Below are 21,568 nucleotides of genomic sequence, written 5' to 3'. Positions count from 1 at the left end.
CCTCCCAAGTGCTGGGATTAAAGGCGTGCGCTACCACGCCTGGCTAATACCCCAAAATTTGAATCCACATTATCTATCTCAAAAGAAGAATATTGAATTGAAACAAGAAAAAATTAGCTTTATAGCCTCGTATAATTCAAGTGTCCTTCTGCCTACATTCTGTCCTTCATTACCTAATAGTCTATTAAATCATTTAAAAACAGACAAAAATCCCAAAGAATTAAAGAGTACCAGATACAAAGGTATACACATTACTGCTATCTAGCTGAAGTAACAGAAAAAGCAAAAAGGCCTTTGTTTTCCTATTCTATATATCTAATGCAATAAACTCACATTTGGAAGATCTCTCATGTCATTGATAATGGACTCCAAGATAGAAGACAGTGTCACCATCGGGTCTGTCCGGCGCCGGTGGATGGATTTATGAGGTCTCTAAAAAATAAGAAATCAGAATGCTTCAGACAAAAAATACCCACTATTTTCAAATATACTGATATATTTTAGAAATCTTCAATAATGCCAAACTTAGAGGACTTAAGCCTATAATCTTAGCAACTGGAAAGCTAAGGTAGGAGAATTGCTGTAAGCTCAAGGCCAGCCTGTATTACATAGTAAGTTCTAGACTAGTCTGGACTAGATGGGGGGGGGGGCGGGCGGAGGGTTGGGGCAGGGGAGATGGTAAGTTGAAGATATAGATGACTCGGTGGTTAAGATACCTTGCAACTTTTGCAAAGGTCCTGGGTTTAGTTCCCAGTACCCACAGTGGCAAACTAACTCCACAGTGCACCATTTTCTGGGCTCTTCTGGCATCAGGCATGCATCTAGTAGACTTATTTATACACATGCAGGCAAAATAATCATGTACATCAAAGAGGGTAGGCAGTAAGATGTCTCAGTGGATAATGGCACTTGCCATACAAGACAGTGACCATAATTTGATCTCCAGACTCAAGGTAAAGAAGCAGAAAACTGATTCAGTATGTCCTCTGACTTCCACATGTGCATCATGGCATATGCACAAATGAACACACACGAACACACACGAACACACACACACACCCCACTCTCTCTATACATAAAAGCTGGATGTAATAGCACATGCCTTTAACCCAGTACTAGGGAGGCAGAGGCAGGCAGATTTCTGAGTTCAAGATCAGTTTGGTCTACAGACTGAGTACCAAGAAAGTCCCAGGGCTACCCAGAGAAACCCTGTCTTGAAAAACAAAAAAATAATATATACATTTTAATAAGTTGTATAATGAACAATATATATAATGCTCAAGGAATAGACATGGAGGAACACCTGACAATGACAGAACCATGCTACAGAAGGCTTATGAGAATCCATCTGAGAAGAAGAAAATGCATCTTACCCAAGGAGCTGAAGGGGTCTGCAACCCTATAGGAGGAACAACAATATGAACTAACCAGTACCCCCTGAGCTTGTGTCTCTAGCTGCATTTGTAGCAGAAGATGGTCTTGCAAACTTTATATGCTCCAGTACAGGGGAACACCAGGGCCAAGAAGTGGTTGTGGGTGGGTAGAGGAATGGGGGGGAGGGTATAGGGGACTTTGGGGATGACATTTGAAATGTAAATGAAGTAAATACCTAATAAAAAATTGGGGGGAAAAAGAAGAAAATGCAGATACTCACATTCAAATAGTCACAGTGAACAGTGGTTCCAACCCGCCGTTTTTTCTTGGGAGGAAGTTGTTGTTTAGGGAACTTCAGGACCAGAGATTTTCTGCGAACTTCATCTGCACTGCAATCAGTAACGTGTCATAGTATGTTATTTATAGTTCACAGAAATAAGAATGGAGAGATAGCTCAGTGGTTAAGTGTTCTTGCTACTCTAACAAAGAGGACCCTGGTTCAACTCTTAGCACCTATATGGTAGCTCACAACTAGACAGTAACTCCAGATCCAGTGGACCTGACACCCTCTTCTGACCTCTGTGGGTACCAGGCACACACAATGGTTCATTCACTTACATGCATTCAGACAAAACACTCAAACACATAAATCAAATAACTCACATATAACTCATAACTCATATAACATTTTTAAATTTTCAAAAAAGATTGATTGATTGATTGATTGATTGGTTGATTGATTGATTTTAATGTATGTGTCTACACTGTCGCTGTCTTCAGACACCCAGCAGATCCCATTACACATGGTTGTGAGCCACCAAGTGGTTGCTGGGAATCAAACTCAGGACCTCTGGAAGAGCTATTGGTGCTCTTAATTACTGAGCTATCTCTCCAGCCCCTATTTATTTATTTATTTATTTATTTATCTATCTATCTATCTATCTATCTATCTATTTATTTATTTTGGTTTTTGTCGAGACAAGGTTTCTATCTATCTATCTATCTATCTATCTATTTATTTATTTTGGTTTTTGTCGAGACAAGGTTTCTCTGTATAGCCCTAGCTGTCCTGGAACTCACTTGGTAGACCAGGTTGGCCTCGAACTCAGAAATCCAGATGCCTCTGCCTCCCAAGTGCTATGATTAAAGGCGTGCGCCACCACCGCCCGGCTTTATTTTTATTTATGTGAGTACACTATAGCTGTCTTCAGACACACCAGAAGAGGGCATTGAATCCCATTACAGATGTTTGTAAGCTACCATGTAGTTACTGGGAATTAAACTCAGGACCCCTAGAAAAGCAGTCAGTGCTCTTAACCACTAAGCCATCTCTCAAGTCCTTACATTGTTTTTTGATGTGGTTGGTTTTTTTGTATTTTGAGACAGAGTCTCTCAGTGTAGTACTAGATGTAATGGAACTTGCTATGTAGAACTGGCTGATTTTGAACTCACAGAAAATGCTAAGATTAAAGTACTACACCATCACATCTGGCCTTTTTATTTTTGAGACAATGTCTAAGTTGCCAAGGCTGATCTATTTTCCTAAGTAAGCATATAAAGTAATGTGTTTCATTCTGGCATCTCATACACGTATCATTTTACTTTGTTCTCATTCACTCCTTCCATACTAGTTACCCTCATGCCTCAAGCCCCCTTTGCCTCCTCTAATGGCTTCTCTTCAGCCTTCATTGTCACATGTATTTCATTACTCTCTTCTTTACCTCCCCCTTCCCTCTCGGACTTCCTTAAATTCACTTTGTAGCTCAGGCTGGTCTTGAACTTTCAATTCTCCTGGCTCGGCTTCTCAGGTAGCTGTGCCTGACAGGCACAACCATCAACAACATGGCCCAGTTCAAATGTTCTAAACATATCTTACTATACAACTCTGAGTTCAAGACCAGCCTGGTCTACAGAGTGAGTTCCAAGATAGCCAGGGGTGTAGAGTCTCTGTATTGAAACAAACCAACCCAACAACCAAACAAAACTAGAAGAAAAATACTGACTCAGAAAACATAATATGTAAAAGCAAGTAGTAAGCCCTAATGCTCACTGGAATTTTCATTACCAGCAAAAATTACATGTGATTATTCAAAGTTCTTACAAGCCCTAGTTCCACTTCAAAGAACAATCACACTACATTTCCCCCTGACAGGCACAACCATCAACCTTGAACAGATCTTTGCTACAGCACTCCCTGACTGCCGTCCCTTACCTCTCAATTAGCTGCTTGCCCAAAACGATCTTGGTCCCTTCAACCTTGATAAGTTCTTCATTATCATTATGAATGACTGTCTTTTCAAGCTCTTCCTCTTGTTCCTCTGTCATGGCAACAGGGTTAGAAGGTGGGGCATTTGTTTGATAATAAAGGGGGCAGAATTTATTTGTCCTCATGTGCCCAATGGCACCACATGCTCCACATTTCAACTGCAACAGAAAAAGATAGCAATGTGTTAGAGGTAAGCAGGGTGAAGGGTATCAAAATGAGAATGAAATACATATGCAGCAAGGGAGAAACAAAACCAGACATCATTGGGGGCCAGTTGAGACAGAGTTTCCCTGTGTAGTCCTGGCTGTCCTGGAACTCACTCTGTAGACCAGGCTGGCCTCAAACTCAGAAATCTGAGTTATTTTATGTATGTGAATACACTGTAGCTGTACAGATGGTTGTGAGCCTTCATGTGGTTGTTGGGAGTTGAATTTTTAGAACCTCTGCTCACTCTGGTCAACTCCACTTACTCCAGTCAGCCCACTCACTCAGGCCCAAAGATTTATTTATTATTGTATGTAAATACACTGTCACTCTCTTCAGACATACCAGAAGAGGGCATCAGATGGTTGTGAGCCACCATGTGATTGCCGGGATCTGAACTCAGGATCTATGAAAGAGCAGTCAGTATGCTCTTACCCGCTGAGCCATCTCACCATCTCAATATACTCACTTTTTTGTTTGTTTGTTTTTTTGAGACAGGGTTTCTCTGAATATACTCACTTTTAAGTCAGGCCGTTCCTTCATTTTTTTGGGCTTTTTCTCAGGAGGCCCCTTCAGCTTTTCCTTTTCCTGGTTCCGTTTAAGTCTTCTCAATTGCTCTTGAATCCTCCGCCGTTCTTTTCTCATCTCTTCTCGGTGTTGCTCATCAAAAAGGGCAAATTTTCGACTGAGTAACAGGGAAAAAAGCAAGACCATAAGCAGCTTAAATTAAGAATGACTACCCTGAAAGCTACCATATCAGAATATAATTAATTCATCCAGGCTGAAGTGAAAGAAACTATCTGCCATCTTCATCTTCCTTGTTAGTCAGTCCTCCACATGTATAGAGTAACATTTCTCCGTCTGAGGCCTGAATAATTAATTAATTAATAATCATTAACGTTTTGCTGTTGATTATTGCAACATTTTTTTTTTTTGCAACCAAGACAGGTCTAGAACCTGTATTCCTCCTGTCAAAACCTCCTTTATAAAAACCTTATAGGAGTAACTTTTCTAAGACTTTTACAGAACCAAACTACCACAATGTAAATGTAGTAAAAATGGTTATTTCTCTGGTGATTCTGCTCTGTTCAAATCCAAAGATCTAAAGACAGGAAGGTTCTAAATAATAGCAGATTTCCAGGATCAATGTTGTATATTCCTATCACTACAATTCACATACATTATTATTTTCTCTGCCATACTCAAAAGCAGCATATCAAACTCACATGAACTCTTCGTCTTTTGTGGTACGTATGCGTACATAAGCATCAATAACAGTTGCTTTTCGGACTGTCTCACAACGAACATATTCCTTCCCCTCCTCATCTCGAAATGTTCGATAAATCTTGAGAGAGCGGCCAGTGGCAGAAGAGTTAAGGCTGGTCACTGAAGCTGTGTCATCATCTCTGTGATTATTTCCTGCTGCTGCTGAGCCTGCTGCTGCAAGGTAAAAACAATTTCCAAACATTCCCCCTAACACCCAAATAACCACTTCTTGGGGTTGAACAGAGATGTTCAATATATCATGAAACCACAATTCTACTAAAAATAGAGTTGCTACTAGCCACAAGAACGTCCCAATGTGCTCTTTTCCTACTCCTTTCCAACCACTGCCCATTTACATTTTCCTATGTACAAATGTTCTAGAAATACCTCAGAGTATTGGGTTTCCTATTGGAAACAGAGAAGCAATAATTAAATATTACTATTCCACCAAATAGCAGAGTGATGGAAAGCTCCTAGCAGCAAAAAGTTGATGAAAACACCCAAGCAAGCACTCAAGAGGAGTGCTTAAGCCCAGTCTTAGAATCTACATAATGTATGCTTCTAAAACTTTAATATGAATAGGAACTCATTGGAGGTCTTGTAAAAATGTAAACTAAACTCAGTAGGGATGGAGAGCTCAGGCTCAAGATGATTCTGCCTTTCTAACAAATGTCCATGTAATGTACATACTGGCTAGGATCATATTAGCAAAGAACTGGAGGACTATAATGGCATAAGCCATATATCTTTACAAAGTAGCCAGAGACACAAAATTTTTCAAAGTTTCACAGAGATGGGCAACAAAGATAAGACTAGTATGAATGAAAATGGTCACTCTAATCTTCATCCTCATACTTCATCCTCTCAGTATCTACAGTCACTACCTGCTCGATGATAGCTGTAATGAGAAACATCATGGAGACCTCGTTATCCATCACCCTCACCATCAGCTGCTCCAACTTTTGATGGACGGTTTTAGCTCATTTTAGGATCTAAGTCTTCATTAAGAATCTTCTGCATACAATTTTAAATGTAAATTCAGAGAGTTCAAAGACAATCTGGCAAATTCATCCAGAAAAGATTCTGTACTTTATTTTTTAAAGATAGGGTCTTACTATATAACCCAGGTTGGCCTTTAAGTCAAGAGCTTCCTGCCTCAGCCTCCCAAGTGCTGGGATTAAAAATAACTGCCACCATAACTAGCCAGATACTTCCTATATTTTTAAAACAAAGATCAACAAAGTCAACCAACCTGGACCCTAGAGGCTCCCAGAGACTGAACCACTAACCAAAAAGGGAGCATGGGCTAGACATAGGTCTCCTGTACATATGTAACAGATAATGCAGTATGGTCTTTATGCAGGTCCCCCAACAACTACAGTGGGGACTGCCCCTGAATTTGTTGCCTGCCTATGGATCCCAGTCCCTAACTGAGTCTCCTTGTTTTGCTTGCCTTGGTGGGAGGGGATGCGCCTAGTCCAACAGTGACTTGATGTGCCAGGGTGGGGTGATATCCAGAGGGGCCTCCACTTTCTCAAAGAGAGAGGGGAATGGGAGGATGAATGCCTGGTATGGGTATATAAACTAAGTGAGTGAATGAATGCATGCATGCATAAATGAATGAATAAATGAAATGAATGAATGAAGGGACAGACAGATGGATGGATGGGGGAAAAAAGCCCTGTTACTTTGGATGAAAGTCTAGAAAGCTGATTTGATTTTGTGTACAGTACTAATATCCTGGTTTAGTCAGGTACCTAACACAGAAAGAGGAAGCAATAAGCTGGCATCATCTCTTCAATTTTATCCCCACAGACTGGAGTCATCTGTAGAAATCTTGCTATCTCATCTACAAATTTCTCTATACTCATTCCTTATTTTGTATTCAGCTTGGACTCAGTTATAGTCTGCAGTTATCTAAGTTCTGTTTTCCATCCTTTTCTTATCTAAGAAGTCCCCTTACCTAGTAGCATCCGCTGGAGTTCCTTCCGTTCTTGCTCCTCCCGCTCCCGAGACAGCTGAGAGCTTGTTTTCTTGTTCTGCAGCATATTCTCAATATTCTTTCCCATTTCTTCAAAGTCACTGTCTTCAGCTGAGCTGCTGTCTGTGTCAGTTGATAAGACCTCTGTTGATGATAAAACCCTAGCAAGAAAGGGAAAAAGTTAAAGACAGGGGAGTTACATTTTTTTAAGGTAACATCCTCTTCTTTGGAAATATCTGATAGAGCATGGATACCTATGGCCCAGAATATAGGAGATATAGAATTATCAAAAGTTTGAGGCCAATATACCCACATAGCAAGTTTGAGATCAGCAGGGCTACCTCATTCCAAAATAGAAAAATAATATCTGAGAGCTGGAGATAGAGTTAGTGATAAAATATTGTCTTGCATGTACAAGACCATTATTAGTTCAAAATATAGCATGTCCAGGAAACATCCATATTCTAGCTTAAACTTTAAATAGTACTGAATGAACATACTTGTTCTGTAGGTCAAAGATGCGCTGACATTCCTCTTTGTAACGTTCTTGATGCTCAGCCACTGAAAACCTTGATCCACGAGCAAATTTACTCATGGGCCCCTCTCCAGAGCGAGCCTGTTCTGTTGACATTGTACGTACCACATCAATAACTTCCCAGCGGGACAACTTTTTAATCTGAAAGAAACACAGAACTACACATATGTAACTCATTCAGGGATGTTAAAGGACAAAACAGGGCCATGACTAGAAACAGAAAAAAAAAAGAAAGAAACAAACAAACAAACAAAACCTAAAAGAAGTTTAGAAAGTTTTGGTAAAGTATCTATACCATATAGAAACCCCAGATGATTCTTTACACGTTCCTACCTTTTCTATCTGCATACAAAATCTCTTACTAGGACTTTTCCTCTTCTAAACCTACCTCTTCTTCAGGCACACCAAATTTACGAAGAAGTTGCTTGGCATTTTTCAGAGACAGGCGACGAAGGTCTGCATCTGTTCCTGTGACTGTCTTTTTCACTGGCTGAGGCTCTTTATCATCCTGTCTCAAACAAAAACAAGTAAGAATCTGAAGCTGACCTCCTGACAGTAAGCATCTATGGCATTGTGGTAACTGAAGCACATCCATGCCCTCCACTCTATTCATCGACCGCTCAACCCTCAGTCCTTCCATTTTGATTTCTAGACTCTCACCTTCTGCTGTGTCGGTTTGTTTGGAATCTTCACATAGGAGAACCCTTCACCACAGCCTGTAGGATCTGCTACTCCAGTCACCTCCAGGAGACATTTGCCCTTCATGGCAGCAATGAAAGCCCTTGTAGTATTCCAAGGAGCAGTACGAACCTGAGATAAAGGAAAGGATTCTCAGGGTCATTTTCATGATTTCTTAAATTATCAAGTTAAATGTAGTGGCTATGCAATGCTCGGCTCTCTTCCATGGTACTTACATCATGATATTAAATAGAGACTCAGAGTATAACCAGGATAAGAAATATGAGGGGCTGGAGAGATGGCTTAGCAGTTAAGAGCACTGACTACTCTTCCAGAGGTCCTGAGTTCAAATCCCAGCAACCACATGGTGGCTCACAACCATCTGTAATGGGATCCGATGCCCTCTTCTGGTGTGTCTGAAGATAGCAACAGTGTACCCATATAAATAAAATAAATAAATCTTAAAAAAAAAAAATATGAGGAAACAATAATGTTCTTCAGTCCATTATCCATAGGACTTCAGTAGGTAGTGTTGTACCCACACTCATGATGCTCAGTTAAAAGGACAACTGCATTTGATTGTCATGGCTCCCTTATTCCAATTTTTTTTTATAATAGGGTCCCTAGCCCAAGTTGGCCTGAAACTCCCTAGGTAGTAAACCTTATCCTTGAATATGTGATCCCCTTGCTTCAAGAGTGATGATGGGATTACAGATTTCACTAGCCCAAAACCTTCTTTTTAAACAAGATAACAAGAAGCACTGATTAAAAGTGTTGGGGGGGTGGTGGTGAGATAGCTCAGCGGGTAAGAGCACTGACTGCTCTTCCCAGCAACCATATGGTGGCTCACAACCATCCGTAACGAGATCTGACGCCCTTTTCTGGAGTGTCTGAAGATAGCTACAGTGTACTTACATATAATAAATAAATAAATCTTAAAAAAAGAAAATATTTAAAAAAAATAAATAAATAAAACAAGTATTGAGGACCAGAGATGGCTCAGTGAGTAAAAACATTTGGTGTCCAATCACAAGGACTAGAAGTTGAATCCAAGAACCCACATAAGAAGGTTCATGTCCACAAACACCTAAAACTCCAGGTCTAAGGGATCTATGTGATCCCCTCTTTTGGACTCTGTACACAGGCACACACACATACAAACACAAATAAGTAAATCTTTAAAAGTTTTCTTTGAATTAATAAAAACTACATAGCTGGGAATGGTGGCGCACACCTTTAATCCAAGTACTTGGGAGGCAGACGCAGGCGGATCTCTGTGAGTTCTAGGCCAGCCTGGTCTACATATAAGTTCCAAAACAGCAAGGATGACATAAAGAGAGACCCTGTTTTGAAGAGAAGAGAAGAGAAGAGAAGAGAAGAGAAGAGAAGAGAAGAGAAGAGAAGAGAAGAGAAGAGAAGAGAAGAAAAAGAAAAAGAAAAAGAAAAGGGGGAAAAAAAAGAAAAAAGGAAGAAAAATATAATGCAGGCTGGAGAGATGGCTCAGAGGTTAAGAAAGGTAACTACTTTCAGAAGACCTGGGTTCGGTTCCAAATGCCCACATAATATAGCCACCTCTAATTCCACCTACAGAGAAATCCAATGTAGCTGATCATCAATAGGCACCTATACTCACCTACTTTTTTAAAGATTGATTAATTGATCGACTGATTTAATGTATGAGTACATAAAATACACTTTTTATTGAAAGAACAGAAAATTGGATGGGTTGGGAGGTTCATCAAAGATCTGGAAGGAGTTTTGAGAGGGGAAAGGATCCAATCAAAATATATTGTGTGGAAAAAGGCAATAAAAGAAAAAGAAATTTCTAAAAGAGGGAAGCTATTACTCTCTTCAGACACACCAGAAGATCCTGTCACAGATGGTTGTGAGCCACCATGGGTTGCTGGGAATTGAACTCAGGACCTGAACAGCAGTCAGTGTTATTAGCCACTGAGTCATCTCTTCAGCCCAACACACATCTACTTACGTGCACATAACCACACACAGACACACAATTAAAGACAAAAAAATTGCAAGATGGGTGGTGGTGGATGCCTTTAATCCCAGTACTCAGGAGGCAGGGAGGCAGGAGGAGCTCTGAGTTCAAGGCCAGCTTAGTCTATAGAATGAGTTCCTGGACAGTTAAGGCTACACAGAGATAAACCCTGTTTCAAAACAACAACAAGGCCGGGTGTGGTAGGGCACACCTTTAATCCCAGCACCTGGGAGGCAGAGGCAGGAAGATTTCTGAGTTCGAGGCCAGCCTGGTCTACAGAGTGAGCTCCAGGACATCCAGGACTGCACAGAGAAACCCTGTCTCAAAAAAACCAAAAAAAAAAAAACCAACAACAAATCAACCAATCAAACAACCAAACAAGTGTTGCTGGGCATGTTGGTACATCTGTACTTTTAACACTTGGGAGACAGAGGTAGAAAGATTTAAAGTTCTAGGCCAGACTGGATTACAAAGCAAGATTCTGCCTCAGAAGATAAAAATAATTTGTAAAATCTTACTTCATCATCAATCTTCATCTGGAAATCTTCTTCATTTTCTTCCTCAGGAGCAAAAAAGGACTTCTCTCCATAGCCAGCATCCTTAAAGAAGACAATTCTATGCATAAATAAGGTCAAATGAAAAAATATATTTTTTCCAAAAACAGTTTTACTGAATACCAAACACAAATATAAAACAACAAACCATATTCTGAATAGAAAATGGATTCTGCAGTTTTTAATGTATATATTACTGTTGAGCAACCTTGAGGTCATTGAGCTACTAGAAGATATGCCAGATTCCAAGGAATTTGCTGCATTAGTTCAGAGGCAGAATACTTGTCTAACATGTGCATGGCCCTGGGTTCAAATAAGTTTTTTTCTAGAATCTTTTAAAAAATAATTTATTTTTATCTTATGTGTATTGGTGTTTTGCCTGCATATATGTCTGTGTGAAGGTGTCAGATCCCTGGAACAGGAGTTACAAACAGTTGTGAGCTGCTGTGTGGATGCTGGGAATTGAACCTAAGTCTTCTGGAAGAGCAGCCAGTACCCTTAACCATTGAGCATCTCTCTAGCCCTCAGACAAAAAACGTTTTCAAGGAACCTATGTGGATGTGTGAATAGCTTAGGAACCATTTTAAAACCAAGCCATCTAAGCTAAAGAGAAAGAAAAATTCTCACTCCAGAATTTCTCAGTTGGACTTTTTCTGTTTTGGCCTTTGTGGTAGTTTGAATGAAAATAGCCTCCATAAACTCACAGGGAGTGGCACTACTGGGAGATGTGGCCTTATTACAGAAGGTATGGCCTTGTTGGAGAAAATTTGTCAGTGGAGGTGGGCTTTGAGTTCTCAAATGCTGAAGCCAGCCCCAGTGTCACTCTGTCTTCCTGTTGTCAGCCAATCTGGATGTAGAACTTCAAGCTACCTCTTTAGAGCCTGCATGCTACCATGCTTTCTGGCACAGTGATAATGGACTAAACCTCTGAACTATAAGTCAGCCCCAATTCCAAGTTGTCCTCTATAAATGTTTCCATGGTCATGGTGTCTCTGCATCTCTAAGCCATACTTCCAGCTATCATCTCTGCCTACCTAGGAAGCTGGAAAGTCCTTTTCCTGTTTGTTTTACAAAACAGTCACCACTCAATTGTGCTATCATTTTTAAAGGAAGGCAATATGATTTAAGTTCCTCACTGAGCCTCACATTGCCATTTAGCTTCACTGTAGCTTTCCTTAGAATCCATATACACACAAAACACCTCAGTTTAAATTGTTTAATAACTGGTAATAATCTAGTAACTATCATCTCTAAAGTATTCTCTATCTTTCTGAAAAGAATTATAGGCATAAGCAGTGCCTAACAAGTAGAGGCTCACCTTTAGTCTCTGTTCAGCAGCTATCATGCTATAGTAAGCACAGCACTGTTCTGGAGATACCATAGCTCTGATCTCCTCTTCCGTTGGTAAACGAAAATCAGACTTCAGCACCCACCAGTTTGAATCCATCCCTGGAAAAAATTCAGAGAAAACTGTTCTGAATTCTAACACCCAAAAGTAACAGTATAGTTAACTGACACTGAACCAAGAAATGCCTAAATATGACTAATCAACAAAACCCTTGCTGTCAGGTTTCTTACATCTTATATAAGACATGCAAATACTCACTTGGACTATACTAGCAACCAATTATCATCAAATTATCAGCCTCTAGTTACAAGGTTTGGTACTTTCTCTTACAATCATCAATTTCTATTCTATTAGTTATAATTTCTTTTAACTGAATGTCATAATTTTTTAGGAGTATGAGAGCATCAGAGAGGACAAGAGGCTGGGCAGTGGTGGCGCACACCTTTAATCCCAGCACTTGGGAGGCAGAGGCGGGAGGATTTCTGAGTTCGAGGCCAGCCTGGTCTACAGAGTGAGTTCCAGGACAGCCAGGGCTACACAGAGAAACCCTGTATCAAAAAAACAAAAAAACAAAAACAAGACAGAGAAGACAAGAAGTCACACTGATGACCTGTACGTTTGAAGTCGGCACAGAGCTTTAGCCTCTTCCGGATGCTGCTTTCTGAATGTGAAGGAAATGCTTTCTTTATATCTTCCATCCGTATCCTCCGTGGTCTATCTTTACTCTTCCAAAAGAGCCGGTAAATAAAAACCTGTCCAATAAGCCAAATACATTTTATTACATAAAAGATAAAAGGCCTTACCAGGGTGCCTTCGCCAATTAAGCTCAGCTGTGTTTTCATCATTCTCTTAGCATGTGCATCTTAGCCCAACTCCTATACTCCCATCTTACCTGAAGAAAGTCTCGGATGTGTGTATTGGCCCTTTTGGAGTTAGGACCAGGAACTTCGAACAAAGGACACTGCTGCCCAACAACAAAAATATCCACTAATTCTCGAATATAGTAACCCTGCCTTGTTCGAATGATCAGGAAGTCAGACTCTGGCATCTTATGAAGATAAATTGGAGCACGAAAAAGGTTGTTCTCAAATGCCTAATGAAAGTAAACCACAAAAGTTATTTACAGAGAATCTCTAGAAAATTCTGCCAACTATTAAAAAAGGGAAAAAAACTTAATTTGATCTATATGTATTAGCTTTAAAGTCTATACAATAAGATGAACAAAATATGGAATATCACACAAGATTTTTTTCTTTTTTAGTTTTTTTACAGACTGTCTTTTAGAACCTAATAGATAAAAGGAAGAAAAACTTTAAAAATAGAGCCCAGAATAGCAGTGTATGCTTCTAATTCCAGCATTCAAGAGGCTGAGGCAGGAGGATCAAGGCCGTCCTGGGCTACACAGTAGTTCCAGGCTAGCCTGAGCTATGGAAAGAAACTGTCAAGCTGGGCATAGTGGCACATTCTGTAATTCCAGCCCTTGTTAGGAGAAACAGAAAGGTTAGGATTCAAGACCAGCCTTGACTACACAGTGAAGGCCAGCCTGATTGCATGAGGACCCTCCCTCCCCCCAAAAAAGAAAAAAAATCAGGGCTGGGTGATGGTTCAGCAGGTAAAGTGCTTATTGTACAAGCATGAGAACATGAGTTTGAATCTCCAGCACTCACATAAAAAGCTGAGCACAGAGTTATATGCCTATAATCCCAGTGGTGGCAAGGAGAGGTCTAGTGGTGATAAGAAAACCCTCTAAAGCCTGCTATCCTGCTAGTCTAGACAAAACTGTACTCTAGCATCTATGAAAGGTGATGCTATCTCAAATGTAAGGTAGCAAGTAATAGAGGGAGACAACCAACAATCATCTCTGGCTTCCATACATGGATATAAAACATACACAGATACACACAAAACAAACTAATTAACTAGCTAACTAATTAATTAATGATATTGGAGGAAAAGGTATTATAACACCTATCTATAATCCCAGCACTTGAAAAGCAGAAGCAAGAGGATCAAGAGTTCAAAGCCATCCTTGGCCACATAGCAAATGTGAAGGCAAAAGAGGCTATATGAAAGAGACCTTGACTCAAAAAAGTGAAAAAAATTAAACAATTTAAATTCAGAAGAAATAGCCTTTGCCAGTCGCTGTATGAACTCATAGATGTCAAAGTTCTGAGCTTAAGTTTCCTTAGCTGGAAAATGCAAACCATTGGATTGGAGAGATGGCTCAGAAGTTAAGAGCACTGACTGTTCTTCAGGAGGTCCTGAGTTCCAATCCCAGCAACCACACGGTGGATCACAACCATCCGTAATGAGACTTCTGGAGTGTCTGAGGATAGTTACAGTGTACTTGCATATAATAAATAAATCTTTTTTTTAAAGTTTTTTTTAAAAAAATGCAGGATATTTAAAATGCCTATACTTCATAGGATTGTTATGAAAAGCTTTATAAATATAATAATATATTCCTAACCTACAGTTTCACACACAAGAAGTAAGGACAAAATAATTTAGCGGGATAAAGTCTCACAGAAGCCCAGAGAGGCAACTCTCCTATATCAATCAGACTGTTGAGTACTTGGATTATAGGCATGCTACTACCATTACCTGGCTTTGGAATATTTTTTGTATAAATTAATTAATTAAAAATAAAACAAAAGGGCTGGTGAGATAGCTCAGTGGGTAAGAGCACCCGACTGCTCTCCCGAAGGTCCAGAGTTCAAATCCCAGCAACCACATGGTGGCTCATAACCATCCGTAACAAGATCTGACACCCTCTTCTGGAGTGTCTGAAGACAGCTACAGTGTACTCACATATAATAAATAAATAAATCTTTAAAAAAAANAAAAAATGAAAAATAAAATAAAATAAAATAAAAAAAACAAACAATGAAGCAAAGTCTGCTAGGTGGACAAAATAAACACAACCACAGAAGAGCAGTTGAACATAAATATTTGAGATAGAGGCAGAAGCTAGATAGGGATCAACTAGTATAAGCTTTGAATCTAAAGAAAAGTATCCACCACCACCAAAAAGTCCTAAGAAAGGTAGAGAGACGGTTAAATAGTTAAAAGCACTTGCTGCTCTACTGTAAGGCCTGGAGTGCTAATCTCAGCATCCACATCTGACAGCTAACAAATACCCTTAACTTTAGAAAAAAGAATCAGACACATTCTCTTCTGCGTCCACAAGTGAACTCACATGTGTGCACTTTTTTGTTTTGTTAATATTAAGACAGGAATTCTCTATGTAACAGCCCTAGAACTCACAAATTTTAGACTGGGTTGGTCTTGAATTCACAGATCTCCCTGCCTCTGTCTCCTAAATGCTGGAATTAAACATGAGCCACCACTGCCCAGCTTAAAATAAATTGTTTAAAAATCCTAATAATGGATGTTGGAGAAATGGCTCAGTGGTTAAGAGCACTTGCTGATTTCCCAGAGGACCCAAGTTCAATTTTCAATACACACTGGGAGCTCACAACTGTCTATAACTCTAGCTCCAGGGAATGTGACATCCTCACACAGATATAACAACAATACATAGAAAAAGTAAAAAAAAAAAAATCAACAAATTATATTTTTTTTAACCTTAATAGTGAACACTAAAACGAAAGACTTCTATACTGGTGGAAAAATTAAATTCTTTGGATGGGGGTGGTTTTGAGAAATAGTTTCTCTGTGTAGCCCTGGCCATCCTAGAACTAGCTATGTAGACCAGGGTGGCCTCAAATTCAGCGATCCATCTGCCTCTGATTCTTAAATGGTGGGACTTAAGGTGTGTGCTACCTCCAGGAAGATAGTAAATAATCTTTCAAAAATTTAATTACATTTTTCATTTATTTAGAGTGTGTGTGTGTGTGTGTGTGTGTGTGTTGTGTATTTATGTGCACTTTTGTGGGCACATGTGTGTTATGGAGTACTCATGGAAGTCAAGAGTACAACCCCCATGAGTCAATCTTCTTTCCACCACATAAATCCTGGTGTGTCCTGGTACTTTCTCACGGCAACAGAAATCTTAAGATGGAAACTGGCACCAGGATCATAAGATATTGCTGAGAAATACCTGACTGTGTTTTTTGGATGACTGTAAAAGGAGTTTGGAACACTAAACTAGGAACGCCATTGAGTGCTCAAAGTCCAATCAGCTGTTGTATGGAAACTTGAAGATAATGCTGAGAGCAGTGCAGACGATGGAGACATGGCTTGTGACACTTTAGACAGAAGTGGGAGTCCCTCAGAGACTATCAGAGCCATTTGTGGATATTTTGAATTATGAACCACAAAAGTGAAACATCCTGCTGACCCCTGCATACACATGCACATGTATGCACACACTCATATGATCATACACACACACACTTACAAACACTCATGACAAAAGTAAGCTGGGCATGGTAGTAGTATACTACTATAATCCCTGCACTTGGGAAGTAGTGGAAAGGGGATCAGGAGTTCAAGGCCACTCTGTGCTACATAAGACTCCCATCTCAAAGGAAAGAATTAAAAATAAAATAATAATGAAAAAGAAAAAACAGAGCCATCAAAATATCTCCACAAGTAATTACTTGCCACCTAACCTAAACCTGAGTTCAGTCCCCAAGATCCACATGGTAGAATGAGAATCAATTCCTGTACATTTTCCTCCAACTTCTATAACACACCCCCTTAAGCGCGCACATACACACACACACACACACACACACACACACACACACACACACACACGCACAGTGTTAAAAAAAGAAAAGAAACTATAAAAGTAGTTACAAGGGGCTAGAGAGATGGCTCAGTGGTTAAAAGCACTGACTGCTCTTCCAGAGATCCTGAGTTCAATTCCCAGCAACTACATGGTGGCTCACAACCATCTGTAATGGGATCTGATGCCCTCTTCTGGAGTGTCTGAAGACAGCTATAGTGTACTTATGTATAATAAATAAATAAATAAATCTTTAAAAAAATTAGGTTGCAAAAAATGTATGCCTACACTTTGCTCTGTCAAGACTATAACATTCAATACTGTTCAGTATTCATGATGGCCACAACAAATTACATTAAATGTACCACTTTTTGCAGTGGTAGACACAAACCCAGGACCTTGAACATGTGAAAGGACCTGCAATGAAGGAGTATAAATATGACCCCACACACAGTGGGAGATGAGCTTTGGTTTGGTGAGCATTCTACTCCTGAGCTTCATCTCTAGTGCCTCAAACATACTAATTTCACATGAAGAATTTAAAAAACTCATAACCTATATTAATTCTAGGTAGACTTCCTGATGTATTTTTGTTTTTTCATTTTTGAGACATGGGTATGCTCTATAGCCAAGGCTCACCTCAAACTTATGACCTTCCTGCCTGTGCTTTCCTAGTACTGAGATTATAAGCAGGCATCACCAACAACACCTCTCTCTGGCTGTCCTAGAACTCACTCTGTAAACCAGGCTGGCCTCAAACTCACAGAGATCCACCTGTCTTTGCCTCCCTAGAGTTAAAGACATCCATCACCACCCCTGCCCCCAAGCAATGTGTATTTTCAAAAAGCATTTTATAGTAGCTCATGCTCATATTTGCATTTCCAGAACTTATAAGGCTAAGGATTGCCCCAAAGTTTGAAGCCAATCTGAGGACAATCTAGGCTAAAGAGTAAGTTTCAGACCAACCTGTGCTAGAGTAAGATTCTAGCTCAAAACACACACACCCCCCTTCACAAATCAAACAATAAACAATCCACTCCTCTATATTTAGGCTAAAGATCTAAAAAATAACACAGAATTATTTTCAAGGAAGTATCTTGCCTTAAATTTTAAATTATACTAGTCTTTTTGTTTTGCTGGTTTTGTTTTTTTGAGACAGTCTCCTATTTACCAAACTGGATGGAAACTTGCTACATAGCTGAGGGTAACTTTGAACTCCAGTTATTTTGTTTGTTTGTTTGTTTATTGGTTTTTTTTTCGAAACAGGGTTTCTATGTATAGCCCTGGCTGTCCTGGATCACTCTGTAGACCAGGCTGGCCTAGAATTCAGAAATCTGCCTGCCTCTGCCTCTCGACTGCTGAGATTAAAGGCATGCACCACCACCGCCAGGCCTAAGTTTTTATTTTTAATTCTTCCTTCTTATTTTTTAAAATGTAAGTGTTTTGCCTCTATCTATGTCTATACACCACATGGATAAAGTGCTCAAGGATACTAGAAAAGGGTTCAGATCCCCTGAAACTAGAGTTATAGATGTTTGTGAGTTGTCATGTAGGTGCTGAGAAATCAAATTCAGTCCTCTAGAAGAACAGCCAATGTTCTTGGCTGCTGAGCCATCTCTCCAGACCCTTCCTTTTTGAGTTAGGGTTTCACTACATAATCCTGGTTGACCTGGAACTCAATATGTAGACTAAGCTGGTCTCAAATTCTGCCCCCCAAGTACTGAGATGAATGGTGTGCACTAGCACACCCATAATTACTCCCAGTGTATACTACCTTACACCTAATACATGAACACCTCAATCATTCAAAATTGTTCCTTTCTGGGCAAACTTGCTCTTTATCTGTCAATTTCCTCAGAAGAGAATAAAGACAGGAAAGAATTCTTTACCTGCAGTAACTGGCCAGGATGAAGAGAACCCAGGAAAGGCGATGTATGGCAATAAACAGTTTCTCCGTATTTGCAATCTGGGGCCCCAGGATCTTTTCCAGGTTTCTAAAAGAAACACAGCAAGCTCAGACTCACAGAATAAAACCAATAAACAAACATGTAATCTTCCATAAGCATAGCATTTGCTATTAACAAGAGATACCACTCCTTTCTCCCAAGAAATGAATATGGTAAAATACATGTTCACAGATTATTACTACATAGAGTTACAGTGATAAAAATTTCAGGGCCTGGAGAGATGGCTCCATGGTTAAGAACATTTGTTGTTTTTACAGATGACCTAGGTTTGGTTCTCAGCACTCATATGGTGACTTACAACCATCCATACTCCTAGTTCCAGGGGATCTGACATGTTCTTCTGGCCTCCTCAGACACATGTATGTGGCATGCACATATACATACATGCACCAAAACACTCATACATATAAGTATTAAAAAATACACATACAAAAACAATAAAAATTATTTGAGTACAGTCTCACCCGTTTATAGTAGTTTTTTATCTTGGTTGCCATGCCAACTTGCATCATTAATGGTCCATTTTCCTCACTGTATTCAGCAAGAATAAGGTCTCCATCTTTGCCTGTGAGGTCCTGAGGTGTGCGCATAAAAAACATCTCTCCACCACCGGAGGCTTGCCTCTCTTGTTCTCTCATCTGTCCAAAATGAAGAAAATATAGCCTATTCCCAACAGAAAGATAAACTACACATACACTGATATCATCCAATCTGAGACAATACCAAAACAATTTTACATGTTATTTTTTTCAATTTCATTGTGAAAACTTTCAAACATACCTCTAAAACTGAAAAGTATTCTGAACATCTTTTCTCTCACTATTTAAGCATTTTCCCTATTTAATCTGTAAAGTTTCTATAGATTTTAGTAAACCAGTTTTAAAAGCTGCAATGCTTTAGCCTTAGGTATATGCATATAAATCTTCTAGAGGGTAGGGATTTAGCTCAGTGGTTGAGCACTTGCCTAGCAAGCTCAAGGCCCTGAGTTCAATCCTCTGCTCCTAAAAAATATCTAAGAATAAGGACATTCTTCTGAATAACCCAAATAAAATTATATCACATCTGAGAAAATAAATAATCCCTAATATAATCTAATATCTAGTATAACCCCCCAATTTGTACCCCATTTATCTTACAGAACTTTTTTTCTAACAAGGATTCACTTATACCTTTGCCTTCTTTTTGATGTGCTTCAGCAAAGGCTGAACTGAGTGTGGACCTGGCTGAGATAGTGCCCCAAAGGAGTACTTTTTTAGAGGTGGGCGATGGAACTGCCGGAGTTTGATGGGTCCCATGTGGGTAGGAAAGAAGGGCTGCCGTAATTCTACAGCTGGAATTGAGTGCTAAACAGGAAACAGAAGAGTTAAAAGTAAATACTAACTCCTTCCCAGGCAATCTTTACCCACACCCTCTGTCAAAACAAAGCAGCTATTTGTACCTGGATAATATTTCCTCCAAAAGTACCTCGAAGGCCCTGTTGCTTGGGATAGTAATACTCATCATTGGAGAGATTCCATGGATCTTTCACTTCTGGCTGAGACATGTTCTAACGATAGATCAAGTAAGTATTGGTCAGCCTACACTTTCCTAATAATTTTCTTTGTTCTTCTAAATACCAAGTCCTTTTCTTTTCACAAACCTGCTGTGGCTCTTCCTTAATGACTCCTGTTTTTCCTAAGAGAATTCGACTCTTCTTCAGAGATGATTCTTTCTTATTCTCCTTAGAAGGAGAATTAGAAGTAGCTTCTTCCTTCTCATCAGGGATCTCTGAGGATATAACAAGAAATGACTTCAGAATTGCTATCCCTAAATGCTCAATATCGTTCTTTCCTCCTGTTTTCTCTTCTTCTTCTTCCCTTTCTCCTACCTTCTTCCCCATCCCTCTATACAATACTAAGGAATGAAACTAAAGTATTAAACAGGCTAGGTAAGGATTCTACAACTGAGCTGCATCTCAGCACTCTGACCTCATTTTCCATTATCTTTAGATACAATATCACTAAATTGATTGCTAATGCTGTCCTGGAACACCATCTGTAGCCCAGACAGGCCTTGATCTTGCTTTGGCTTCCTAAATAGCTGAGATCCATGCTACCAGGTCCAGCTAAAATTCACCTTTCCACTATAATTTTGGAGTTTCTAAGTAGATCTCTCACTTCACTTCCAGGCTACTTTTAGTTGGCAATTCTTTCCAGCTAGGCTATATCTGATGTCTTTTGTTTGTTTGTTTCAAGAGTTTCTATGTAGTCCTGGCTGTCCTAGAACTCTGTAGACCAGGTTGGCCTTGAACTCAGGGATCTATTTGCCTGCCTCTATCTCCCAAGGTGTTTGCCACTACTGCCCAAGCCATGTCTAATGATGTCTTGAAGATACAATTTTAAATATTCCTACATGAATTTTTCCTAAACAACAGTCAAACACGAAAAACTGGCAGCTACAACTCTGCTTTTAAAAAAGCATCACCTAAAAGTTTCTAGTTTTTGCCTTCTCTAACATTTTTTTTATAATTTTTTTTAAAGATTTACTTTATTGTTCTATGTAAGTACACTGTAGTTGTCTTCAGACACACCAGAAGAGGGCATCGGATCTCATTGCGGATGGTTGTGAGCCACCATGTGGTTGCTGGGATTTGAACTCAGGACCTTTGGAAGAGCAGTCAGTGCTCTTACCCACTGAGCCATTTCACCAGCCCCTCTAACATTT

General features: G+C 39.6%; 1 protein-coding gene across 3 annotated transcripts in view; it reads right to left on the bottom strand.

Moving 5' to 3' along the window:
- Positions 1–21,568, bottom strand: part of Taf1 (TATA-box binding protein associated factor 1) — a 71,160-nt gene that overhangs the window by 32,053 nt on the left and 17,539 nt on the right. For 2 of the 3 annotated variants that reach the window (XM_029534165.1, XM_021187431.2), the window contains exons 10-27: positions 20,505–20,632; positions 20,304–20,411; positions 20,035–20,208; positions 19,330–19,503; positions 18,788–18,892; positions 13,095–13,295; positions 12,813–12,954; positions 12,173–12,303; positions 10,819–10,899; positions 8,287–8,436; positions 8,015–8,134; positions 7,592–7,767; positions 7,074–7,252; positions 5,071–5,284; positions 4,364–4,529; positions 3,587–3,798; positions 1,655–1,763; positions 334–432 (exon numbers count right to left, since the gene is read on the bottom strand). In XM_029534165.1, coding sequence (XP_029390025.1) covers positions 334–432; positions 1,655–1,763; positions 3,587–3,798; positions 4,364–4,529; positions 5,071–5,284; positions 7,074–7,252; positions 7,592–7,767; positions 8,015–8,134; positions 8,287–8,436; positions 10,819–10,899; positions 12,173–12,303; positions 12,813–12,954; positions 13,095–13,295; positions 18,788–18,892; positions 19,330–19,503; positions 20,035–20,208; positions 20,304–20,411; positions 20,505–20,632 — 2,669 coding nt within the window. The remainder of the gene's footprint in view (positions 1–333; positions 433–1,654; positions 1,764–3,586; positions 3,799–4,363; positions 4,530–5,070; positions 5,285–7,073; positions 7,253–7,591; positions 7,768–8,014; positions 8,135–8,286; positions 8,437–10,818; positions 10,900–12,172; positions 12,304–12,812; positions 12,955–13,094; positions 13,296–18,787; positions 18,893–19,329; positions 19,504–20,034; positions 20,209–20,303; positions 20,412–20,504; positions 20,633–21,568) is intronic. The other variant, XM_029534166.1, reaches the window with a different exon arrangement.

The sequence above is a fragment of the Mus pahari genome, chromosome X (assembly GCF_900095145.1).
Source record: "Mus pahari chromosome X, PAHARI_EIJ_v1.1, whole genome shotgun sequence".
Lineage (NCBI taxonomy): Eukaryota > Metazoa > Chordata > Mammalia > Rodentia > Muridae > Mus > Mus pahari.
This window is presented reverse-complemented; position numbering and strand designations above follow the sequence as displayed.